General features: G+C 45.0%; 1 protein-coding gene across 6 annotated transcripts in view; it reads right to left on the bottom strand.

Moving 5' to 3' along the window:
- The window catches only part of plekhg4 (pleckstrin homology and RhoGEF domain containing G4), a 318,289-nt gene that overhangs the window by 182,708 nt on the left and 113,035 nt on the right, over positions 1-22,546 (bottom strand). For all 6 annotated transcript variants that reach the window (XM_085991271.1, XM_085991272.1, XM_085991274.1 and 3 more), the window contains exons 4-6: positions 19,949-20,194; positions 14,602-14,725; positions 13,775-13,868 (exon numbers count right to left, since the gene is read on the bottom strand). In XM_085991271.1, coding sequence (XP_085847397.1) covers positions 13,775-13,868; positions 14,602-14,725; positions 19,949-20,194 — 464 coding nt within the window. The remainder of the gene's footprint in view (positions 1-13,774; positions 13,869-14,601; positions 14,726-19,948; positions 20,195-22,546) is intronic.

Genomic DNA, 22,546 nt, shown 5'->3' with positions numbered 1-22,546 from the left:
ACATAACTAAAACTGCCAGTCTTCCTCACCATTTAAGATAAGATGGGTAAACAGAAGAAGCAGGCAATAACACTGACCAGATAAACCTAATGATGTCTGTGGCTATAATAGTATGAAAGAGTTGATCCCCAACACATCTTTGTAACTAAACCTCAAGGCGAACAGATAGTGTGTAATCAGGTTGTATACAGAGCTGAATTATTCTTCTTTATTAATGACATAATGGTAAAAGGAAAGCTTAATGATATTTTCTCTGAGAACATTTTTGGGATTAGTAAAATGCTTATTCAGAACCAAGTTCCTAAACTTTGATGACAAGCTACACAATCGTACTTTTCTTGAAATTACAGAACAGAATATAACTTCTCGGAACCAATGTGCAGATCTCCACTCTATTCTAGGATCATCACACTTCCAGCATACCTAAACTATCAAGTTATTGAAAGTATGATACTGTTCACGGTTTTGGGGGCTAAACATATATTGTATGTAAGCTCCCGATTATGTCTAAAACACACTAGTTGGTATCTTATGGACCAATTTCAAAAGTATCAAACATATCTGCTCAATTTCTAAGAGTAAACAATAATTGTAACTTCATTTAACCTTCAGTACATTTGAGTTGTAACAATATTTTAAGCACAAAGAAAACACCTATCAGGCAATGCTGCTGCTGCAGTTTCTATCAGGAACACATTACCTGAAGTGCAATTATTACACCACTTAAGTACAACATTGACATTTTCTACTATGAACTAATTAGCATACACAAATATGATGCTAGATTTATCATACCATGCATGATAACTTAACGACCATAACTACGTGAACCTCCCCAACTACTGCATTAAATCTCTAGGATTTAACCACATTATAGCAGGAATTCTGTTTGTTGTACAACATTTAAAGCAATGACTTTTATTTACATATAGAAGGTAATAAGGAAAGATTTATATTCATAACTGCGGACTTGAAAAATGACCACAGCCTCATCATCTCACATAGCTTTCAGGTACAGGAATGTGAAAAAAAAAAATTAACAATTTTAATGACTACATACATCTTACGTATGCACACACTTCCTCTCAAGTAATGTCATGTAACAGTTTCCTTTCAAGCCTATTTGTACCTTCTGTAGTGCTAGTTTCATAATGATTAAACTTACCTACTTATGTTACTTAACAGTGATTGAATCTTCCAAGTCTGGCCTCCAAGGTATATAATGGCACTGTTAATTATCTTTCTAACTTCTCAGTTGCATCTTCAAGATAGGTGGTCCTGCCATCCATCTTAGAGGCATGAAAAATCAGGCCAAAGACTGGATGCTGCTACTTCCACCCCACTACTAACCTCTTGTAACAGACACACATCCCCAACCCGCCATGCACACATTCACAATCTTTGATCTGGTGCCTACCTAAATCTGATCTCCAGGTCCCACCACTGTTCTCTCCATCCCAGCTTAAAACCCGCACCCGCCCCCCAACCACCACGCCCCCCCCCCCAAAAAAATCTGGCATTAAGTACCACTTTCCAGCAGTGTCAAAAAACAGTTCCTGCCAATGCTTCCAGCTCTTCAAGCTTGCTTTAAAATAAAATAATCAAGACATATATATCTTGAATAATACAGGTTTCCTTAGGTCACTGCTATGTTTTTGTACTATTCGTGAGAGTGCAGGAAATACATTTTCCTTCATCTCCCACCATCATGGCTACCCCTACCTTTCCCCCTCCTCACTCGGCACCCATTCTGCCACTAATCCAGCCACCGAGCACGTTCATGCTCTCTCCCCTCCCTTTCTCTGTAACCTCATCCAGTCCTACAACACTCCCCCCACCCCCGTTCTGCTAACTCTGCCCCATTGTGCATCCTCCCTGCTTTCAGCCAACTAGGCCCCACGTTCTGGAATCCCCTCCCTATGTCCTGTATTAGCACACACTTCCTGTAACATTTAATTCTGTCCTGATTTCTGCCATGCTTCTTTGTCACAATTATTTATATCAAACTATTGCTAGTAGCTTCAATATTGCTATTTACTTTAATGGTGCCGATTCAGTGCTCTTGAGCTGAACCTCCAAGCAAAGCAGTGCTGTGACACCAATCTTTGTTTCTACTCAATGGCTGGAGTGCCATTACATGATGTGTTGTCCCAGCGGTGTCACGGGTAAAAATGCCCAACTCCAGAAGGAGCTCTGTCCAGTCAAGTTTTCTCAGCCTTACCTCACTCCTTCTCCATTTTTTTTATTCTCCAGTATTGTTTTCAAGGTCTTCCTTACCCTGCTGTTTTTTTTGAGGCCCCAGTTTCTGCAATATGTTTTCCTTGTATCACTTTCTTTTAGGCCCCATTTGTTTTTCTTTCTCTATTTTTCAAGGCCCATTTAACTTTCTATTTCTTCACCCCCACCCGCCACCCGCCCCCCCCCCCACACCCCTCCCGAATCCTTACAAACAACATACCCGCCCTCAAAAATTCACATTGCTTCACCCATCATAACCAATAATTTTAGCTCAGGATGAAGATGAAAAGTGCTTTAACTTTGTTCTTGCTGTCAATTATGTCGTTTAAACTGCTTGATGAGATTATATTTGCAAGCACACAACCCATCGTACTTATGTCTTTTTCACTCTAAGATTAAATTGTGTAATCCAGTTCCCTGCTGAGTGGTCTCTTATTGCAGTCTGGAAAAGTTATGATGGGAGTCTGACAGAATAGCTTTATTTGGCATAGAATTATATAAAACAGAACAGTGCCAGAAAAAATCCCTCAAAGAAAGGAAAATAAAGTTTCAAAATCCATTTAGATTCATTCCTTGCAACAAGACAGATGGTATAGATAAAAAGAAACCGCGCCAGTGTTTTGTGTGAACCCCAGCTGCAGTTGATTAACATAAACCTTGTTGCATGCTATTTGGAAAATTGGCAATAGATGTGACTGAAAAATAAATTATAAGGAAGTTCAAAAGCCTTGTCATACTTTTGAGCTTATCATCACTATGTTACTGTAATTTTTGAATAAGTAGGAATTCAATATGGTTATCAAAACAAGGTATTGAGTCATTTCTATTCTGAATTTTTTTTTTGAAAATAGGTTTGTAATAGATTTGGTTAAATAGAAGTGGAACTGTAGTTAGGTATTCTAGAATTTTGCTCCATTACCTTGTGATGGGATAATTAATAAAAATTGAGGAATAATATTAATGAGTTCAAGAGACAATTGGATGCGTCTCAGAAAAGAAAAAGGTAGGTAAGTGGGGTTAAGATTTATGAAGGGCTGGGCTTGTTGCAGCTAATGGGCAAAAGCCTCACCTGCACACTTTTCATCAAATCACTTTAGGCCCGTGATTTGCGGTCAGTGGCGATAATAAGAATGTAAGAAATAGGCCACTTGGCCCCTCGAGCCTGTCCCGCCATTCAATAAGATCATGGCTGATCTTGGGCTCAAAGCCACTTCCCCGCCCGCTCCCCATAACCCTTCACTCCCTTATCTTGCAAAAATCTGTCTATCTGCACCTTAAATATATTTAATGACCCAATCGCCACAGCTCTCTGGGGCAGAGAATTCCACAGATTTGTGACCTCAGAGAAGAAATCCTCCTCATCTCAGTTATAAAAGGGCAACCCTTTATTCTAAAACTGTGCCCCCGCGTTCTGGATTTCCCCACGGGGGGAAACATCCTCTCTGCATCTACCTTGTCAAGCCCCCTCAGTATCTTATATGTTTCAATAAGATCACCTCTCATTCTTCTAAATTCCAATGAGTATAGACCCAGCCTGCTCAACCTTTCCTCATAAGTCAACCCCCTCATCTCTGGAATTAACCTAGTGAATCGTCTCTGAACTGCCTCCAATGCAAGTATATCCTTCCTTAAATAAAGAGACCAAAACCGTACGCAGTACTCAAGGTGTGGTCTCACCAATACCCTGTACAGTTCTAGCAGGACTTCCCTGCTTTTATACTCCAAACCCTTTGAAATAAAGGCCAACATTACATTTGCCTTTTTGATTACTTGCTGTACCTGCATGCTAACTTTTTGTGTTTCACGCACAAGGACCCCCAGGTCCCTCTGAACGATAGCATTTTGTAATCTCTCTCCATTTAAATAATAATTCGCTTTTTTATTTTTCCTGCCAAAGTGTATAACCTGGCACTTTCCCACATTATACTCCATCTGCCAAATGTTTAACCACTCACTTAGCCTGTCTATATCCCTTTGCAGGTTCTTTGAGGCCTCTGCACAACTTGCTTTCCCAACCATCTTTGTATCATCCGCAAACTTGGCTACATCACACTCGGTCCCTTCATCCAAGTCACTAATGTAGATTGTAAATAGTTGAGGCCCCAGCACCAATCCCTGTGGCACCCCACTAGTTACTGTTTGCCAACCGGAAAATGACCCATTTATCCCGACTCTCTGCTTTCTGTTAGTTAGCCAATTCTCTATCCATGCTAATATATTACCCCCAATTCCATGAGCTCTTATCTTATGCAGTAATCTTTTATGTGGCATCTTATCGAATGCCTTCTGGAAATCCAAATACACCACATCCACTGGTTCAACTTTGTCCACCCTGCTCGTTACCTCCTCAAAGAACTCCAGCAAATTTGTTAAACATGATTTCCCTTTTATAAAATCATGCTGACTCTGCTTGACTGCATTATGATTTTCCAAATGCCCTGCTACTGCTTCCTTAATGAAGGACTCCAGCATTTTCCCAACGACAGAGGTTAGGCTAACGGTCGATAGTTTCCTGCTTTCTGTCTCCCTCCTTTCTTAAACAGGGGTGTTACATTTGCAGTTTCCCAATCCGCTGGGACTTCTCCAGAGTACAGGGAATTTTGGTATATTGCAACCAATGCATCCACTATCTCTGCAGCCACTTCTTTTAAGACCCTGGGATGCAGGCCATCTGGTCCAGGGGACTTGTCATCCTTTAGTCCCATTATTTTACCAAGTACTATTTCCTTAGTGATAGTGATTGTCTTTAGATCCCCCCTCCGTGGCCCCTTGATTATCCATTATTGGGATGTTGTTAGTGTCTTCTACCGTGAAGACAGATGCAAAATATTTGTTCCGAGTCTCTGCCATTTCCCCGTTCCCCATGATTAATTCCCCAGTCTCATCCTCTAAGGGACCAACGTTTACTTTAGCTACCCTCCTCCTTTTTATATACCTGTAGAAGCTCTTACTATCTGTTATAATGTTTCTTGTAAGAAGTCACACAACACCAGGTTATAGTCCAACAGCTTTATTTGAAATCACAAGCTTTCGGAGCACTGCTCCTTCGTCAGGTGAAGTGGAGAAATGCATAAAGACACAGCTTATATAGTCAGAGAATCATGTCAGATGTTTACAGGTAATGTTTCCAACTGCCATTTATCACACCTCGGTAAATGATAAATGGCAGTTGGAAACATTACCTGTAAACATCTGACATGATTCTCTGACTATATAAGCTGTGTCTTTATGCATTTCTCCACTTCACCTGACGAAGGAGCAGCGCTCCGAAAGCTTGTGATTTCAAATAAAGCTGTTGGACTATAACCTGGTGTTGTGTGACTTCTTGCATTTGTCCACCCCAGTCCAACTCCGGCATCTCCACACCATAATGTTTCTTGCCAGTTTACTCTCATAATTCATCTTCTCTTTTTTATTCATCCTTTGCTGGTTTTTAAAAATTTCCCAATCCTCTGGTCTCCCAACAATCTTGGCAACATTGTATGCCTTTATTTTCAATTTGATACCATCCTTTACTTCCTTAGTTAGCCACGGATGTAACGATGATTGCCGCTGACCTCGAAGAAAGCTGCCCACCAAGATCTCACGATCTCTGTGGCGAAAAGTTGAGGTTTCTCGACGTTTAATTGATTGTGGCGCTGTGAAGAGGGGATTCCTAGTACGATGTAGCAGTGACGTTATCAAGCTGTCTAAGCAGCCTCTCGCTGAAGAATTCTCACAGACAGCAAACGAGGAAATAATAAGCAGCTTCTTTCCTCACTTTTTAAAAATGTTAGAGAGCGAAATAAAGATTGGGACATACACATGGGGTTAAGGTAGAAGCTGAAATATCATGAACAAGCATTAAAAAAATATTTTTTTTTAAATTAAAAAAAACTATCATAATGGAGAAATTTGACATTCCACAAATATAAAAATTAGTTTTTCATGGCCAGAACATTTGTTTAGCAATCAATACGCTGTTAAAATCCCAGTTACACCGATTCCAACAAGGCTCAACATTTAATGGGGCATTTCACAGCGATATTAGCGTGGAAAAGCTCAAATTTGCGCCAGTTACACTGATTTCCGGCTATTTTGTTGGGGGCTGGGGGGGGGGGGGGTGGGGGGGGGCGGGCGGTGCGCGGCGCAGCTTTTGTCAGAGCAGTGAATGACTGACCGAAACTTCAGGATTTCCGTGTTTAGTTGCGCATGCGCTAAATCCTGAAGTTGCGGTCAGTTTCAGAGGGGGAATGACAGCGAACACTGACAGTTTGCTGCCATTACCCACCGCAAGATCCGGGCCTTAATCTTTTCTCCCACAAAGACATCCAATTGCCTTTTAAACTCATTTATACTGTCTGCTTCAACAGCCTATCCAGGTAACTTATTTGCCATCTATCATTCTCTTGTGTAAAGACAGAACATCCAACTTCTTTTTTTACGCCTAACTTCCTCATTTTTAACTTGTGTTTAATATTTGCCATAAAATAAGGTGATGGAAGAGGCCATCAATAGTGTCATCAATAACCTGCTCACCAATGCTCAGCTCAAGTTCCGCCATAACAACTGAGTTCCAAACCTCATCACAGCCTTTATCGAGACATGGAACCAAAAGCTGAATGTCAGTCAAGAGGCAAGAGTACATTCCTTCGACATAGAGTCATAACGGCACAGATGGAGGCCTTTCGGCCCATCAAGTCCGTGCTGGCTCTCTGTAGAGCAATCCAGTCAATCCCATTCCCCTGCAAGTTTATTTCCCTCAAGTGCCTATCCAGTCTCCCCTTGAAAACATTGAGTGTCTCCACTTCCACCACTTCTGTCGGCAGCGAGTTCCAGGTCCTCACCATTCACTGTGTAAAAAAGTTTTTCCTCACCTCCCCCCTGTATCTCTTGCCCAAAACCTTAAATCAGTGTCCCATAGTCCTTGTACCATCAACTAGTGGGAACAGCCTATTCCCCGTCTAGCCTATCCAAATCCGTCATAATCTTGTACACCTCTATCAAATCACCCCATAACCTCCTTTGCTCAAATGAAAACAAATCCAGCTTCTCCAACCTGTCCTTGTAGCTAAGATCCCCCATCCCCAGAACCATTCTGATAAATCTCCTCTGAACCCTCTCAAGGGCCTTCACATCCTTCCTAAAGTGTGGTGACCAGAACTGGACGCAATACTCCAGTTGTGGCCTAACCAGCGCTTTATAAAGGTTCAGCATAACTTCTCTACTTTTGTACTCAATACCTCTAATTATGAAGCCCAAGATCCCGTATGCTTTGCTAACCACTCTCTCAATATGTCCCGCCACCTTCAGGGACCTATGCACATTAACTCCCAGGTCCTTCTGTCCCTGAACACTCTTTAAAACTGTGCCATTAAGTGTATATTGCCTCTCCCTGTTCCTTCTGCCAAAATGCATCACCTCACACTTCTCCGTATTAAATTCCATCTGCCACTTGTCTGCCCATTGTTAGCCTTTCTATGTCCTGTTGCAGTCGATTAGTATCATCATCACTGTTTGCCACACCCCCAAAGTTTGGTGTCATCGGCAAATTTAGAAATTCTACTCTGTATTCCAATATCCATGTCATTTATATATATCAAAAAAAGCAGTGGCCCCAGCACTGAGCCTTGGGGAACACCACTGTCTACCATCCTCCAGTCTGAAAAACAGCCATTTACCACAACTCGTTGTTTTCTGTCCTTAAGCCAATTCCTTATCTAAGCTGCCACTGACCCACCTATTCCATGAGCCTCAATTTTGCTAACCAGCCTTCTATGAGGTACTTTGTCAAACGCCTGCTGAAAATCCATGTAGACAACATCCATTGCATTCCCTTCATCAATCCTCCCTGTTACTTCAGCAAAAAATTCAATTAGATTAGTCAAACACGATCTGCCTTTTACTAATTCATGTTGGCTCTCCTTAATTAGCTTAAACTTCTCCAAGTGCCCGAAAATTTTTTCCTTGATTATTGTTTCTAAAACTTTACCCACCACTGACGTTAAACTGACTGCCTTGTAGTTACTAGGATTGTCCTTACCCCCTTTCTTGAACAATCGTGTCACATTTTCCACTTTCCAATCCTCAGACACCTCCCCTGAATCCAGGGAAGATTGGAAAATTATGGCAAGCCCTTCTGCTATCTCCTCCCCCAATTCCCTTAGCAACCTGGGATGCAAGCCATCTGGACCAGGCGACTTATCCACTCCAAGCATACCCAGCTTCTCTAGTACATCCTGTTATCAATTTTCACAGCTTCCATTGCTTCTACCTTTTCCACTTCTACCGATATTTTGTCAGCATACACCTCCTTAGTAAACACTGATACAAAGTACTCATTGAGTATTCTAGCCTTGTCCAGCGCCTCTAAGCATACATCACCTTCTTTGTCCCTAATAGGCCCCACCCCGCCTCTTACTACCCGCTTACTGTTTACATGCTGGTAGAAGATTTTTGGGTTCCCTTTTATGTTAACCACCATTCTACTACACTCATATTCTCTCTTTGCCAATCTCATTTTTATCTTCACTTCCCCTCTCAACTTATTGTATTTGGTCTGGTTCTCCCTTGAGGAATTCACCTGACATTCATCATACACCCTTTTTTTTGTTTCATCATCTTCTCTATCTCCCTCGTCATCGAAGGAGCCCTTGCTTTGCTTCCCTTACCCTTCCCTCTTGTTGGAATGTACCTAGCCTGTACTTGGAACATCATCTCCTTAAAAATCTCCCATTGTTCCGTTACAGTTTTTCCTGTCAGTCTTTGGTTCCACTTTACCCTGGCTAAATCCTCTCATCCCATTGAAGTTAGCCCTATTCCAGTTTAGAAGTTCCACTCTAGATTGTTCCTTGCTCCTCTCCATTGCTAATCTAAATCTTAGGATATGATGATCACTCATATCCAAGTGTTCTCCCACAGACACTTAGTCAACCTGGCTCACCTCATTCACCAGCACCAGATCGAGCAATGCCTCCTTCCTAGTTGGGCCAAGAACACATTGATCAAGGAAATTCTCCTGGACACATTTCAGAAATTCCTCCCCCTCCTTTCCCTTTACCCTAGCATTAACCCAATCGATATTTGGGTAATTAAAGTCCCCCAATATCACCACTCTATAACTCTTGCAATTTCCCTGCAGATTTGCTCCCCTACCTCCCTCTCACTATTTGGAGGCCTGTAGAATACCCCCAATAGCGTGATCATATCCTTTTTGCTCCTCAACTCTAACCAAATGGATTCTGTCCTTGTCCCAAGAACATTCTCCCTTTCTAACACTACAATGTCTTGCTTAAACAGCACTAATGTAAGAAGTCACACAACACCAGGTTATAGTCCAACAGCTTTATTTGAAATCACAAGCTTTCGGAGCGCTGCTCCTTCTTCAGGTGAAGTGGAGAAATGCATAAAGACACAGCTTATATAGTCAGAGAATCATGTCAGATGTTTACAGGTAACCTTTCCAACTGCCATTTATCGCACCTCGGCAGAGAGATAATCACAGCAGTCAAACAGCACTGCCACCCCTTTTTTCCTTCCCTGTCTTTTCTGAACACCTTGTACCCTTGAATATTAAGTGCCCAGTCCTCACCGTTTTTAAGCCAAATTTCTGTTATTGCCACAACATATTGCCACACGGCTAATTGTGCTCGTAGCTCACCAACCTTATTCACCACACTTTGTGCATTTACGTAATTGCATTCTAAACCCATTTTTGAATTTTTCGTAGTCTGCTCCTATCTAATATGGTACTACTGCTGCCTCTAGTACTACTTTCTTCTCTAGTACTATCCAACACACTCACTCTTTTATGCAGCTTATTCCTCTTTTCTACTCCTATATGCTGGTGCCCATCACCCTGCCAAACTAGTTTAAACCCACCCCAACAGCAGCAGCAAACCTCCCCGCGAGAATATTGGTCCCGGCTCTGTTGAGGAGGAACCTGTCCGGTTTGTACAGGTCCCACCTTCCCCAGAAATGGTCCCAATGCCTCAAGAATCTAAAGCCCTCCCTCCTGCACCATCTCTCCAGCCACACATTCATCTGTTCTGTCCTCCTATTCCTGTACTCACTAGCACGTGGCACCGGGTGTAATCCGGAGATTACTACCTTTGAGGTCCTGCTTTTTAATCTCTTCCTAGCTCCCTATAGTCTGCCTGCAGGACCTCATCCCTCTTTCCCTCATTGGTACCGAAATGACCTCCTGACTCAGAGTGTCCTGTAGCCGCTCAGCGACATCCTTGACCCTGGCACCAGGGAGGCAACATACCATCCTGGAGTCACGTCTGCGTCCACAGAAACACCTAGCTGTTCCCCTAACCAATGAATCCCCTATCACTATTGCTCTTCCACTCTTCTTCCTAACCCCCGTGCAGCTGAGCCACCTGTGGTGCCGTGGCCTTGGCTGTGGCTGCTCTCCCCAGAGGAGCCATCACTTCCACCAGCTTCCAGAACTGTGAACCGGTTAGCGAGCGAGATGCACTCTGGGGACTCCTGCCCTACCTGCCTGGTCCTCCTTCTCTATCTGGCAGTCACCCATTCCCTCTCTGCCTGCACATTGAGGCTGCGGGGTGATCACTTCTAAAAACGTGCTTTCCTAGTATTTCTCAGCCTCGCGGATGCACTGTAGTGACTCCAGCTGCCGCTCACGCTCCGAAACCCGGAGCTCGAGTTGCTGCAGTTGGCGACACTTCCTGTACACGTGATCGTCCAAGCCGCACGTGTCCAGGATATCCCACATGGCACAGGATGTGCAAATCACAGGACTGAGCTGCCCTGCCATGCCTCTATTTACCAGACTATGGAGGTAATTTAGCAGAAATAAACTTAAAACTTAACAAGTAACACTCAACAGCTATCCACCAATCAGCACCTTCCTCTATTAGGGAGTATTCAATTGAGTATAGCACGAAAAAGGCCTAGCTAAACTCAAGTCAATGGAAGTCAAAGGGAAAACCCTCCAGTGGATGACACAAAAAAAGACGATCGCAATTGTCAGAAGCCAGTCATCACATCCCCAGAATATCACTGCAGGAGTTCCTCAGTGAAGCATCCACTTAACTATCTTCAGCTGCTTCATCAATAAACTTCCCTCCGTCATAAGATCAGGAGTGGGGCTGTTCGCTGACGATTCCAAAGTAGATCTGTTCACAACTCCTCTGATAATGAAGCAGCCAATGCCACCCTACAGCAGGGCATGGATAACATCCATGCATGGGCTGACAAGTGGCAGACTACATTTGCGCCAGGTAATGACCACCTCAAACAGAAAGCCCAGCCATCTACCCTTGACCTTTAATGGCACCAGCATTACAGCGTCTCCCACCATAAACATCTTGGGAGTCACTACTGATCAAAGGCTAAACTGTAACTGCTAAAAGAGCAGGGCAGACTCTGGGTACTCTTGGAAAAGTGGTTCACCTCCTGATTCCTCAAAGCCTCTCTACCATCTACAAGGTAGAAGTTAGGAGTGTAATGCAATATTCAACACTTGCTTGGATGGGTGCAGCCACAACACTCAAGAAGCTCAAAACTATCTAGGACAGAGCAATCTGCTTGATCAGTGCCCCTGCCATTGGGCTCGATCTCCATCACCAATGCACTGTGGCTACAGTAAGTACGATCTATATGACCCATTGCATCAACTCACTAAGCTTACTTTAACAGCACCTCTTGCCCCTGTGCTCATGACAAGGCCAAGAACAGCAACATTTCCAGAATACCATTACCTCTTAGTTTCTCACCAAGTCACACACCCTCCTGATTTAGACATATAATCATCATTCCTTCATAGTCGCTAGGTCAACATCCTGGAATACACTACCTAACACCATTGTGGGAGCACCATCATCATCATTCAAGAAGGTTTGGCACCACCTTCTCAGAATGAGCGTAAAGATGGCAACAGAGCTAGGGGATGGGTTGGTGGGTGGGGAGGCTGGAGGTCAAGGGTGGGCTTTTCGAGGAGGGTGAATTGACAGCAGTATAGAAAGTGTGGCTCAGTAAATTAAGCAGTTGAGAAGTAATTGAGCTGGTCAGGAGCTCGGTTAGGATGAGGGGGCAAGTGGTGTTTCTAATGGAGGATGGGCATGTGGTGGACCTAATGGAAGAATGAAGTCTCTAACCAGAGAGATTGTAATTAAAGGAACTTGCCATTTATTGAGTGCTTTTCACATCCTAAGGATGTCCCAAAGCATTTCACAAACAAAAAATTACTTTTTTTGAAGTTGAGGCTCTTTTTTTTGGAAGTAAATGTGGTAGCCAATTTGCACACAGCAACATTTCACAAACAGCAAATGCAATATATGACCAGTTAATCTGTTGGGATGCTGTACATCAGGAACATTTCCTGCTCTTCTTTGAATAATGATGAGATCTTTAAGATCCACCTGCACAGAAGGGGCTTCTGTTTAACTTCTCATCTGAAAGACAGCAACTCTGAAAATGCCTCAGTACTGTACAGAGTATCAGCCAGATTATGTGCTTATGTCCTGGAGTAGGGCTTGAACCCATGACCTTCTGTCTCACCTAAAACTCCGTTGAAGGAACAAACTTGGTTTCTTTGAATGCGGGTGACACTGGGAAGGTTACATTTACTGTCCATTGCTAGTTGCCCTGACCAACTGTTTTTATAATTTATAGGTTTGCTAGGTCACTTTAGAAGGCATTAAGAGTCAACCATGTAGTGTGGACTAGATGCACGTGTAGGCTAGGCCAGGCCAAGTATGGGTGTCAAGTTCTCTTCCCTGAAGAACTTGATGGGTTGAAAGGTCTTTTCTTAGGCCATGTTTTCTTACAGTATTCCTCTCAGGAGAAATATTACGTGAAACATTTACAGTAAGAGCATTCAAAGTCCTTGGCTGAGCAAGAGAAACAAATCATTTATTTCATACCCTTTGTTGCAATTTGAGAGAATATATTTTAAAGTCCACTGTATATGTATCATATTCCTGTAAAGACAATTGCTTCACAACTTCATATTCCACAGTACAGGAAACTCTTTATTATCCGGCACCAACGGGACCAGCGTGGTGCCGGTTTATCAAAAAGTCCAGATTACAGAGAGGTGTAGTTAAAAGGTACGAGAGCTCCGTACACAGCGACAAATCCAGGCTTCCCTGTTGCTTTACAACATGTGCAGGAACTCCGGCCACAGACCAAGCGTCCCTGTTGCTTAGCAACAAGTGCACAAACCCCAGTTACACAGCCACAGATCCAGGAACTGCCACTAATATGAAGTAAAACTTACCTGAACCTACTCCTGAATTTTGCCGGTTAATAGAGATTTCCGGTTATTTAGGTGCCGGTTAAAAGAGAGTTTCCTGCATATCTGTACTTGAAGTTTTAATGCTTGTGACTGTTGTTTATACATTAATATTCTTTTAGTCAAGTACAAGGAGTGCTATGTCCTTACCTTGCAATTCTTCACTTATAATTAATCTCCTACAAAATTATCACAATTAAACCCAGGGAAATAGAAATGGACCTGTAGTGCAAAATGATCTACTTTAAAGAGTTAACAGTTTATGAATTCCAAAGGTACTTTAAAATGCATCACCTGAAGGATATTGAAAGCTTTAAATAATGCTGGTACAGGAGAGCAACGTCGGGCATCCACCAAAATAGTAAGTCCTGCACTCCGGATATCTTGTCTATAAAGAGCAGTAAATCATATAAATGTTATATCACATTCATGGAAGATAACTATCATTTTGCCACATGGCTAACATCTATGTAGTAACCATCTATACACTTTCCCACTGTTTTAGACTAACATTTTGATTTACAGTTACTATATATCACAGGTCAATTGATTTCTATAACAAAATATTTACAATAGTACACAATTCATATTGTTAAAAAAAGGTTTGCTTCCTTTTAAATTTTCTAATCAACTGTAATTTTAATGAAAAATAAATAAATGTACACTTAAGTTCTCAGAAAACCTTGAATACAAAATCTCATTAATTTCCAGTCATAATACTAATCTATTAATTTAATAGAATGAGCACATGAAATTTAACATTAATTCCCTTTCCCTCACTTTTAATATGGAGGCACAGCCAAGATGTCTCTGCTTGATGGAATCAAAATTAAGCAACACTTTAGTTGCTGTATGATTAGAACTATGCCAAATCCTGAGAGCTTGTTCTGCTGCCATTGAAGCTGACAATTCAGAGTGCTTATTCGATCCCATTTCCATAGCAATATTCTTGGTATACCTACGTGAACTTCCTTCCTCTCCCTCCATCTTTTCCACTTTTCTTCAGCATAGCACAGTCCATTAAATGTCCAACAATTAATTATATAACACACAGATTATAAAATCTACTTGTATGCATTCAATTACTGCTGCAGTGAAATGCAAAGAAACTGTTGGAATACCTGGGAATACTATAAAAGTAGATAAGGAGCCGCACAAGTTCAGGGACGTTGCAGTGTGGATTTAGCCAGATTGTGTTCCTTGTTGTTATTACCACCACTGCATGACCAGATTTATCTCTGGCTCCTGAAGCAAAATAGAATTTTATATAATTACTTAAATTCCCTGATACAGGGTTCAAAGGACATATCAACCATCACAATTTATTTTGCTCAAAAGAATTGCTGTGTGTCATAATACCCTGCACAGTATTCGAGTGAAATGCAAAGTGTTGCAATAATGGTTAAAAGGTGCCTAGATAATAGTGTTTCCACAGCACAAAATCTGTTGGGATATCTTGGTCTCTCAATTACATTCTCTGACTCTTGGTGGGCAAGAGGGGCAGGCAAGGAAGGGCTGGGGGGGGAGTTCAGAGGGGCGGGTGGGCGGCCGGGTGTTCAGAGGGGCGGGCGGCCGGCCAGGGGTTCAGAGGGGCGGCCGGCCGGAGGTTCAGAGGGGCGGGTGGGCGGCCGGCCGGGGGTTCAGAGGGGCGGGCGGGCAGCCGGGTGTTCAGAGGGGCGGGCGGCCAGCCGGGGGTTCAGAGGGGCGGGCGGGCGACCGGCCGGGGGTTCAGAGGGGCGGGCGGTTCAGAGGGGCGGGCGGCCGGCCGGCTGGTGGTTCAGAGGGGCGGGCGGGCGGGCGGCCGGCCGGGGGTTCAGAGGGGCGGGCGGGCGGGCGGTCGGCCAGGGGTTCAGAGGGGCGGGCGGGCGGCCGGCCGGCCGGGGGTTCAGAGGGGCGGGCGTTCAGAGGGGCGGGTGGGCGTTGAGGGGCGGGCGGGCAGCTGGGGGTTCAGAGGGGCGGGCGGGCGTTCAGAGGGGCGGGCCGGCCGGCCGGCATTCAGAGGGGCGGGCCGGCCGGCCGGCCGGCGTTCAGAGGAGGCGGGCCGGCCGGCCGGCATACAGAGGAGGCGGGCCGGCCGGCCGGCGTAGAGGAGGCGGGCCGGCCGGCCGGCGTACAGAGGAGGCGGGCCGGCCGGCCAGCGTAGAGGAGGCGGGCTGGCCGGCCGGCGTACAGAGGAGGCCGGCCGGCCGGCGTTCAGAGGGGCCGGCCGGCGTTCAGAGGGGCGGGCGGGCGGGCCGGCGCTCAGGGGGGCGGGCGGGCCGGCGTTCAGAGGGGCGGGCAGGCCGGTAAGAGGGGCAGGCAAGGAAGGGCGGGGCGAAGGGATCGGGTGGAGGAAAGTGGGCAGGGAGCGTGCGGGGGGTGGGGTGCGGCAGGTCACATGCGCCCCCTCGAGGGGAGAGAGCGAGAGGAAGAAATGTGTGGGAGTCCTCATTTCTCTCCACTGCTGCTCTTAGTTCAGCCAAACCCTACCATATTTTTGTGAACTTTTTCTAACAATATATATGGTTGTAAAGCAAAGCAAGCAGCAGCAACTTGTATTTATATAGCGTCTTTAATGTAGTAAAACGTCCCAAGGCGCTCTCCAGAATATCATAAGACAAAAAAGAGTGACAGATATAGAAGGAGAAATTAGGGCAGGTGACCAAAAGCTTGGTTGAAGAGGTGGGTTTTAAGGAGCGTCTTAAAAGGAGGAAAAAGAGGTAGAGAGGCGGAGAGGTTTAGGGTTGGAATTCCAGAGCTCAGGGCCTAGGCAACAGAAGGCACGGCCACCAATGGTTGAGTTATTATAATCAGGGATGCTCAAGAGTCCAGAATTAGAGGAGCGCAGATATCTCGGGGGTTGTGGGGCTGGAGGAGATTACAGAGATAGGGAGGGGCGAGGTCATGGAGGGATTTGAAAACAAGGATGAGAATTTTGAAATCGAGGCGTTGGTTAACCGGGAGCCAATGTAGGTCAGCAAGCACATGGCGATGTAGTGGTGCTGGGTGAATGGGACTTGCTGCGAGCTAGGACACGGGCAGCCAAGTTTTGGATGACTTCAAGTTTACGGAGGGTGGAATGTGGGAGGCCAGCCAGAAGTGCGTTGGAATAGTCAAGGCTAGAGGTAACAAAGGTATGGGTGAGGGTTTCAGCAGCGGATGAGCGGAGGCAAGGGCGGAGATGGGCGATGTTACGAGGTGGAAATAGGCGGTCTTAGTTATGCCACAGATATGTGGTCGGAAACTCATCTTAGGGTCAAAAATGACACAAAGTTTGCAAACTGTGTGGTTGAGCCTCAGACAGATGTTTGGGCGAGGGACGGGGTCAGTGACTAGACAACGGAGTTTGTGGTGGGGACCGAAAACAATGGCATCAGTCTTCCCAATATTTAAATGGTGAACATTTCTGCTCATCCAGAACTGGATGTTGGTCAAGCAGTCTGACAATTTAGAAACCGTGGAGGGGTCAAGAGAAGTGGTGGTGAGGTAGAGCTGGGTGTCGTTAGCGTTTTCGGATGATGTCGCCAAGCGGCAGCTTGTAGACGAGAAATAGGAGGGGGCCAAGGATAGAGCCAAAGATAGATAAGAATGGAACCAGGTGGGTGCAATCCTGCCCAGCTGGACAACGGTGGAGAGGCGTTGGAGAAGGATGGAGTGATCAACCATGTCAAAGGCTACAGAGAGGTCAAGAAGGACGAGGAGGGATAGTTTACCTTTGTCACAGTCACAAAGGATGTCATTTGTGACTTTGATGAGAGCCGTTTCGGTACTGTGGCAGGGGCGAAAGCCTGATTGGAGGGATTCAAACGCGGAGTTATGGGAAAGATGAGCATGGATTTGGGAGGCCTCAACACATTCAAAGACTTTGGAGAGGAAAGGGAGGTTGGAGATGGGGCGGTAGTTTGCAAGGACGGAGGGGGTCAAAGGTTGTTTTTTTGAGGAGAGAGGTGTTGACAGCAGATTTGAGGGAGAAGGGGACAGTACCTGAGGAGAGAGAACCGTTAACAATGTCAGCTAATATGGGAGCCAGAAAAGGAAGTTGGGTGTTCAGCAATTTGGTGGGACTAAGGTCGAGGGAGGAGGAAATGGGTCTTATGGACAAGATGAGCACGGAGAGGTCATGAGGGGAGATTGGAGAGAAACTGGAGAAAGGTATGAGTTCAGGGCTAGGGCAGGGGGAACATTAGAGGAAGTTTGGCCTGGTGGGCTAGGGGAAGGGAGGGAAGTGGCAGAGGCCGATGAACGGGTGGTCTCAATCTTAGAGACGAAGAAGTCCACGAGCTCCTCACACTTTGTCGGAGGTGAGGGTGAAAGAGACAGGGGAGAGGGGTTTAAGAAGATGGTTAGCAGTAGAGAATAGAAGCCGGGGTTTATCTTTGCATTCCATAATGATTCTGGAATAGTGAGCAATTTTGGCAGACGAGAGCAGGACCCGATAATGCTTTATGTGGTCCAGATCTGGCGGTGAATGGCTAAACCAGTTGTACGCCATATCCATTCAAGTTTTCGTCCCTTGGACTTAAGGGAGCGAAGGTGAGGGCCGTACCGGGAGAACAGCCAGGGTGAGAGAGAATAATTGTTTTAATAGGGACTAGGGCATCAAAAGTGGTGGTGAGGGTGTGGTTGAGCAGATCGATAGCAGCAGAAATGTCATGGTGAATGGAGGGCCAAAGGCTGGACAGTTCGGATTTCCGAAATGCAGTTGTAAGAGAGTTGGGAGAACGTTTTTTCCAGGGGTGGACACAGAAGGAAGTAGGGTTTTGGGGGAGGGAAGTGGGGGGCAGAATGTGGGTGGAGAGCGAGATGAGGAAGTGGTCAGAGTTGGCCTTATCTGCGATTGACACGATTCGAGTAGCGAGGCCACGAGAGATGGCAAGGTCAAGGGGGTGGCCATCAATATAGGTTGGGGAGTTTACATGGAGGGAGAGATTAAGGGAAGATAGGAGGCTAGTGAACTCAGAGGAGAGCATGATGAATTGAGATGGAGGTTAAAATCACCGAGGATGAGAAGTCACTCGGTGCAGAGGCTGACAGAGGAAAGCAGTGAAGATAGCTCAGTAATAAAAGTTTTATGGTACTTGGGTGGGCGGTAGAGAATGATAATTTTAAATGAGGCGAGAGGGTTGGAATAAGGCGAAATTCTCAAAGGAGAATGTGCTGGAGGAGTAGGGGGACAGACCAAGGTGTGATTTGGTAATGAGAGCCACACCACCACCACAGCGGTCTGGGCGAGGCAAATGGCGGATGGTATAGCCAGGCGGGGAGGCTTCATTTAAGGGTAAGATGTCATCACCCCTCAGCCAAGTTTTCGTCAGGGCCATGATATCAATGCAATCATCCACAATAAGCTCATGGATGGCAAGGGCCTTGTTCGCAGGTGAATGGACATTCTGGAGGGAGATCCGGTGAGGGTTGGTGATGGCTGACCCACTGCCAGCATCCACAGGGTCAGCGCTGGGAGGGGTGAGTTGGGCGGGGAGGAGATTGGCGAGAGTCCCCAGCAGGCGTGCTGGGCGGGAAGGTCAGCGAGAGAGTAGGATGGGACAGTAGGGGGTTGCTACTCGTGAGGAGGCAGCGATGAGTGCCATGGTGGGCCTTTCCGTGGGCCAAGAGAGGCACAGAGGGAAGCTGTAGGCTTATCTAAGAGGGAGTCAAGCCTGGGACGGCAGCAGGGGAGTAGGAAGGTGGAAGAGTAATGAAGGATTGGGGTAGGGATTTGGGAGGGCAGAGTATCTGAGAGGGGAGAGATGAAAGGAGGAATGACGACAGGAGAGAGTGGTCAGGGAGGGATAGAGAGAAAAGGAAAAGGGAGGAGAAAAAAGTGGAAATAGAAGTCAATGGCTCGGGTCCGGAGCGGCAGCCAAAGTGCGTATGCGAATGGACACAGGGAAAAGCTCAGGTTACATAGGCCTGGTTATATAATAATTAATGGGATACATATTTCCTGGTACAGTAGTAGCAATGATTAGGTTGGCGACAATAGTAGGGAGACCAGAGTCAAAGTCAGAGGTCTCATGCCGACGTAGGCAAGGTGGGGCCGGCATTGAGCATCGACGAACCGCTGTCTAAATTCGGAGAGAGGTGTAGCAGGCAAGTGAAGCTCAGAAGCTATTTGAAGAGTAGAGAATTGAAGGATGGAGGCAAAACAGGAATGACAATATTACTTACACTGATTCCGTTTTATTTTTCAAAAATGAATATAAGAATGCAACTTCTTAAAATAAACTTTCCAATGTAAAAAGTTGGAGTATAAACGACAGAAACGGAAAATGCAACTTCATACAGAACTTAGAGCAAACAGATAGTCTTGTCACCAAAATACTGAAATGCAGTAATCAAATATAGCAAAGTATGAAACTTTCCTTTACATACTGTATCCATACACTCACATGTACTAGCTGCTCTATTTGAAGACACTATACCCATTCAAAGGACTGATGTGCTGAAGATGTGTGGAATTAAAAAACATTAATGTTAATAAGTACCTACCAGTCAAACATGCTACCCCAGAACTGAGAACATCGAAGTTGATTTCTTGGGACAGTGTTGGTAGGTTACGTTTAAGCGGTAAAGGAGATGAGGTCACACGATGTTTGGCTGTCATCGATTCTTGCCTGTGCACAATGCACTGTGTAATCAGTGAGGTTTTCGGAGGTTCATCTGGTAGGTTGAAAGTATCTTCATCAAAACTTACTTTTTCTGCATCCAATTTATCATTTGTTTTCGAATCAAATCCTAGTGGACAAGATAAATTCAAATTGGATAATTCCTACATTCAGAAAAAGCATGCCTATCAAAAATACACAAATCCCTCCGAAGCTAACAGGCTCTCCATTTTATCCTGGAAATGGTTTCTAAAGCAGGGGCGTCAAACTCAATGTACATCCTGATCCAGCATCACGGCACTTGGCGTAGGCCTCATGCAACAGAAGTTATTGGGGTAGAAATTAGTGTGTGTTTTGCCCTTTTTTGGGTGTAAAACAGGCATAATGTACACCAATTTCTGGGTGCAAGGTACACATAATCAGTGTGGTAAGAATATAAGAAATAGGAGCAGGAGTAGGCCAATCGGCCCCTCGAGCCTGCTCCGCCATTCAATAAGATCATGGCTGATCTGATCCTAACCTCAAATCTACTTCCACTCTCCATCCCACCTGAACCCATGTGATCTCCCGGGAGAGGCGAAAAACCAAATAAAAAACCCAATGGCCAATTTGGGAGAAAAAATCTGGGAAATTCCTCTCCGACCCATCTAGGCGATCGAAACTCGTCCAGGAGATCACTCTGTCCCTGTATTTCCTGCAGTACTTACTTTCTGTTAAAGGTGATCTCTACCCCAGCCAGGAACAGGCCCAATTTACTCTTGAAGGACTCCTAGCTGGCAGCCTGTTCCCGAGGTCTCCACTAATCCCTGTGATAGAACCATCTCCTGAAATCTAACACAGAATTAGAACACAAGAAGTAGCAGGACCAGGCTACACGGCCCCTGGGCCTGCTCCGCCACCCACAGGGCCATGACCGATCCGAACCTAGACTCATGTCCAATTTCCTGCCCGCTCCCCGTAACCCTTAATTCCCTTTACTTCTAAGAAACTGTCTGTTTTAAATTTATTTAATGATGTAGCTTCCACAGCTTTCTGGGGCAGCAAATTCCACAGACCTACTACCCTCTGAGTGAAGAAGTTTCTCATCTCAGTTTTGAAAGAGCAGCCCCTTATTCTAAGATTATGCCCCCTAGTTCTAGTTTCACCCATCATTGGGAACATCCTCACCGCATCCACCCGATCAAGCCCCTTCACAATCTTATATGTTTCAATAAGATCGCCTCTCATTCTTCTGAACTCCAATGAGTAGAGTCCCAATCTACTCAACCTCTCCTCATATGTCCACCCCCTCATGCCCGGGATTAACCAAGTGAACCTTCTTTGTACTGACTCGAGAGCAAATATGTCTTTTCTTAAGTATGGACACCAAAACTGTGGTGGCATATTAAATCCCATTTGTCCAAAAACATATTAGTCAATTATTTAAAACTGTCCACCAATGCGAAGAAAAAGCATTTTCAATAATAAAAATGTCACTGATCCTACTAGGAAAAATATAAAATAAATCTGAATAAGATCTCTACGTTAAACCTGCATTACCAACAATTAAAACGACTAACCGAAGCAAAATAGGTCCAGCAAATCCATTCCGGTTTGGATAATTTATAAATGAAAACAAAAATCAGTTGAACTTGAAGTAACTGTTTTATTTCTGTACTTTCTACTCTCCAGTCAATTAATCATTGCATCTCTACACTGCAAACAGGAACCAAAAACTATTAACGAACGAAAAGAACAAACTGCACAGGACATATATTCTCAAAAGTTATAGAGCGTACCTACGCGTGCGTTACCTCCAAAGAAAGCTTACGTTTCCGGGACGGTCGTAAGCGTATTTACTTTTCGGTCGGACGAAAATTGTTCGCGCCTTATGCAAAAAACCTTCAAAATTAATCTCATTATCTGCTACTTAGCATTGATTGACTGACGTCAAGGTTCGACCAATCCTGTGCCGTCACGATTGACCAATCCTACAGTTCAGTCGCCTGATGGTTGGCCAATCGCTGCGTCTGTGGGCGGGACTCATCGTTTTCATCTCAGGGATCTGGCAGCCATTGCCTCAAGCTAAAAACCCCATTTACTTCCAGCTCAAAATCTGCTGATCCAGCTTCGAAAAAGTTAGTATCTCTTTTAAAAATAACATAAGATTTACCAAAAACGTTTTATAAGTACTTTCACTTTCATCTTTCAAGGTATTAAAAAGGTAGAAATGTTGCCCGGCAGCAGATTCAGAGGGGGACACAGAGACAGGGCCCGAAAGCCTGGGACTCGATTTAAAATGTTGCCCGGCAGCAGATTCAGAGGGGGACACAGAGACAGGGCCCGAAAGCCTGGGACTCAATTTAAAATGTTGCCCGGCAGCAGATTCACAGAGACAGGGCCCGAAAGCCTCGGACTCGATTTAAAATGTTGCCCGGCAGCAGATTGAGAGGGGGACACAGAGACAGGGCCCAAAAGCCTGGGACTCAATTTAAAATGTTGC

The sequence above is a fragment of the Somniosus microcephalus genome, chromosome 6, assembly GCF_052327205.1.
Source record: "Somniosus microcephalus isolate GS21.2 chromosome 6, FLI_Smic_1.0, whole genome shotgun sequence".
Classification (NCBI taxonomy): Eukaryota; Metazoa; Chordata; class Chondrichthyes; order Squaliformes; family Somniosidae; genus Somniosus; species Somniosus microcephalus.
The sequence above is the reverse complement of the archived record's forward strand: the minus strand, read 5'-3'. Positions and strand labels throughout refer to the sequence as shown.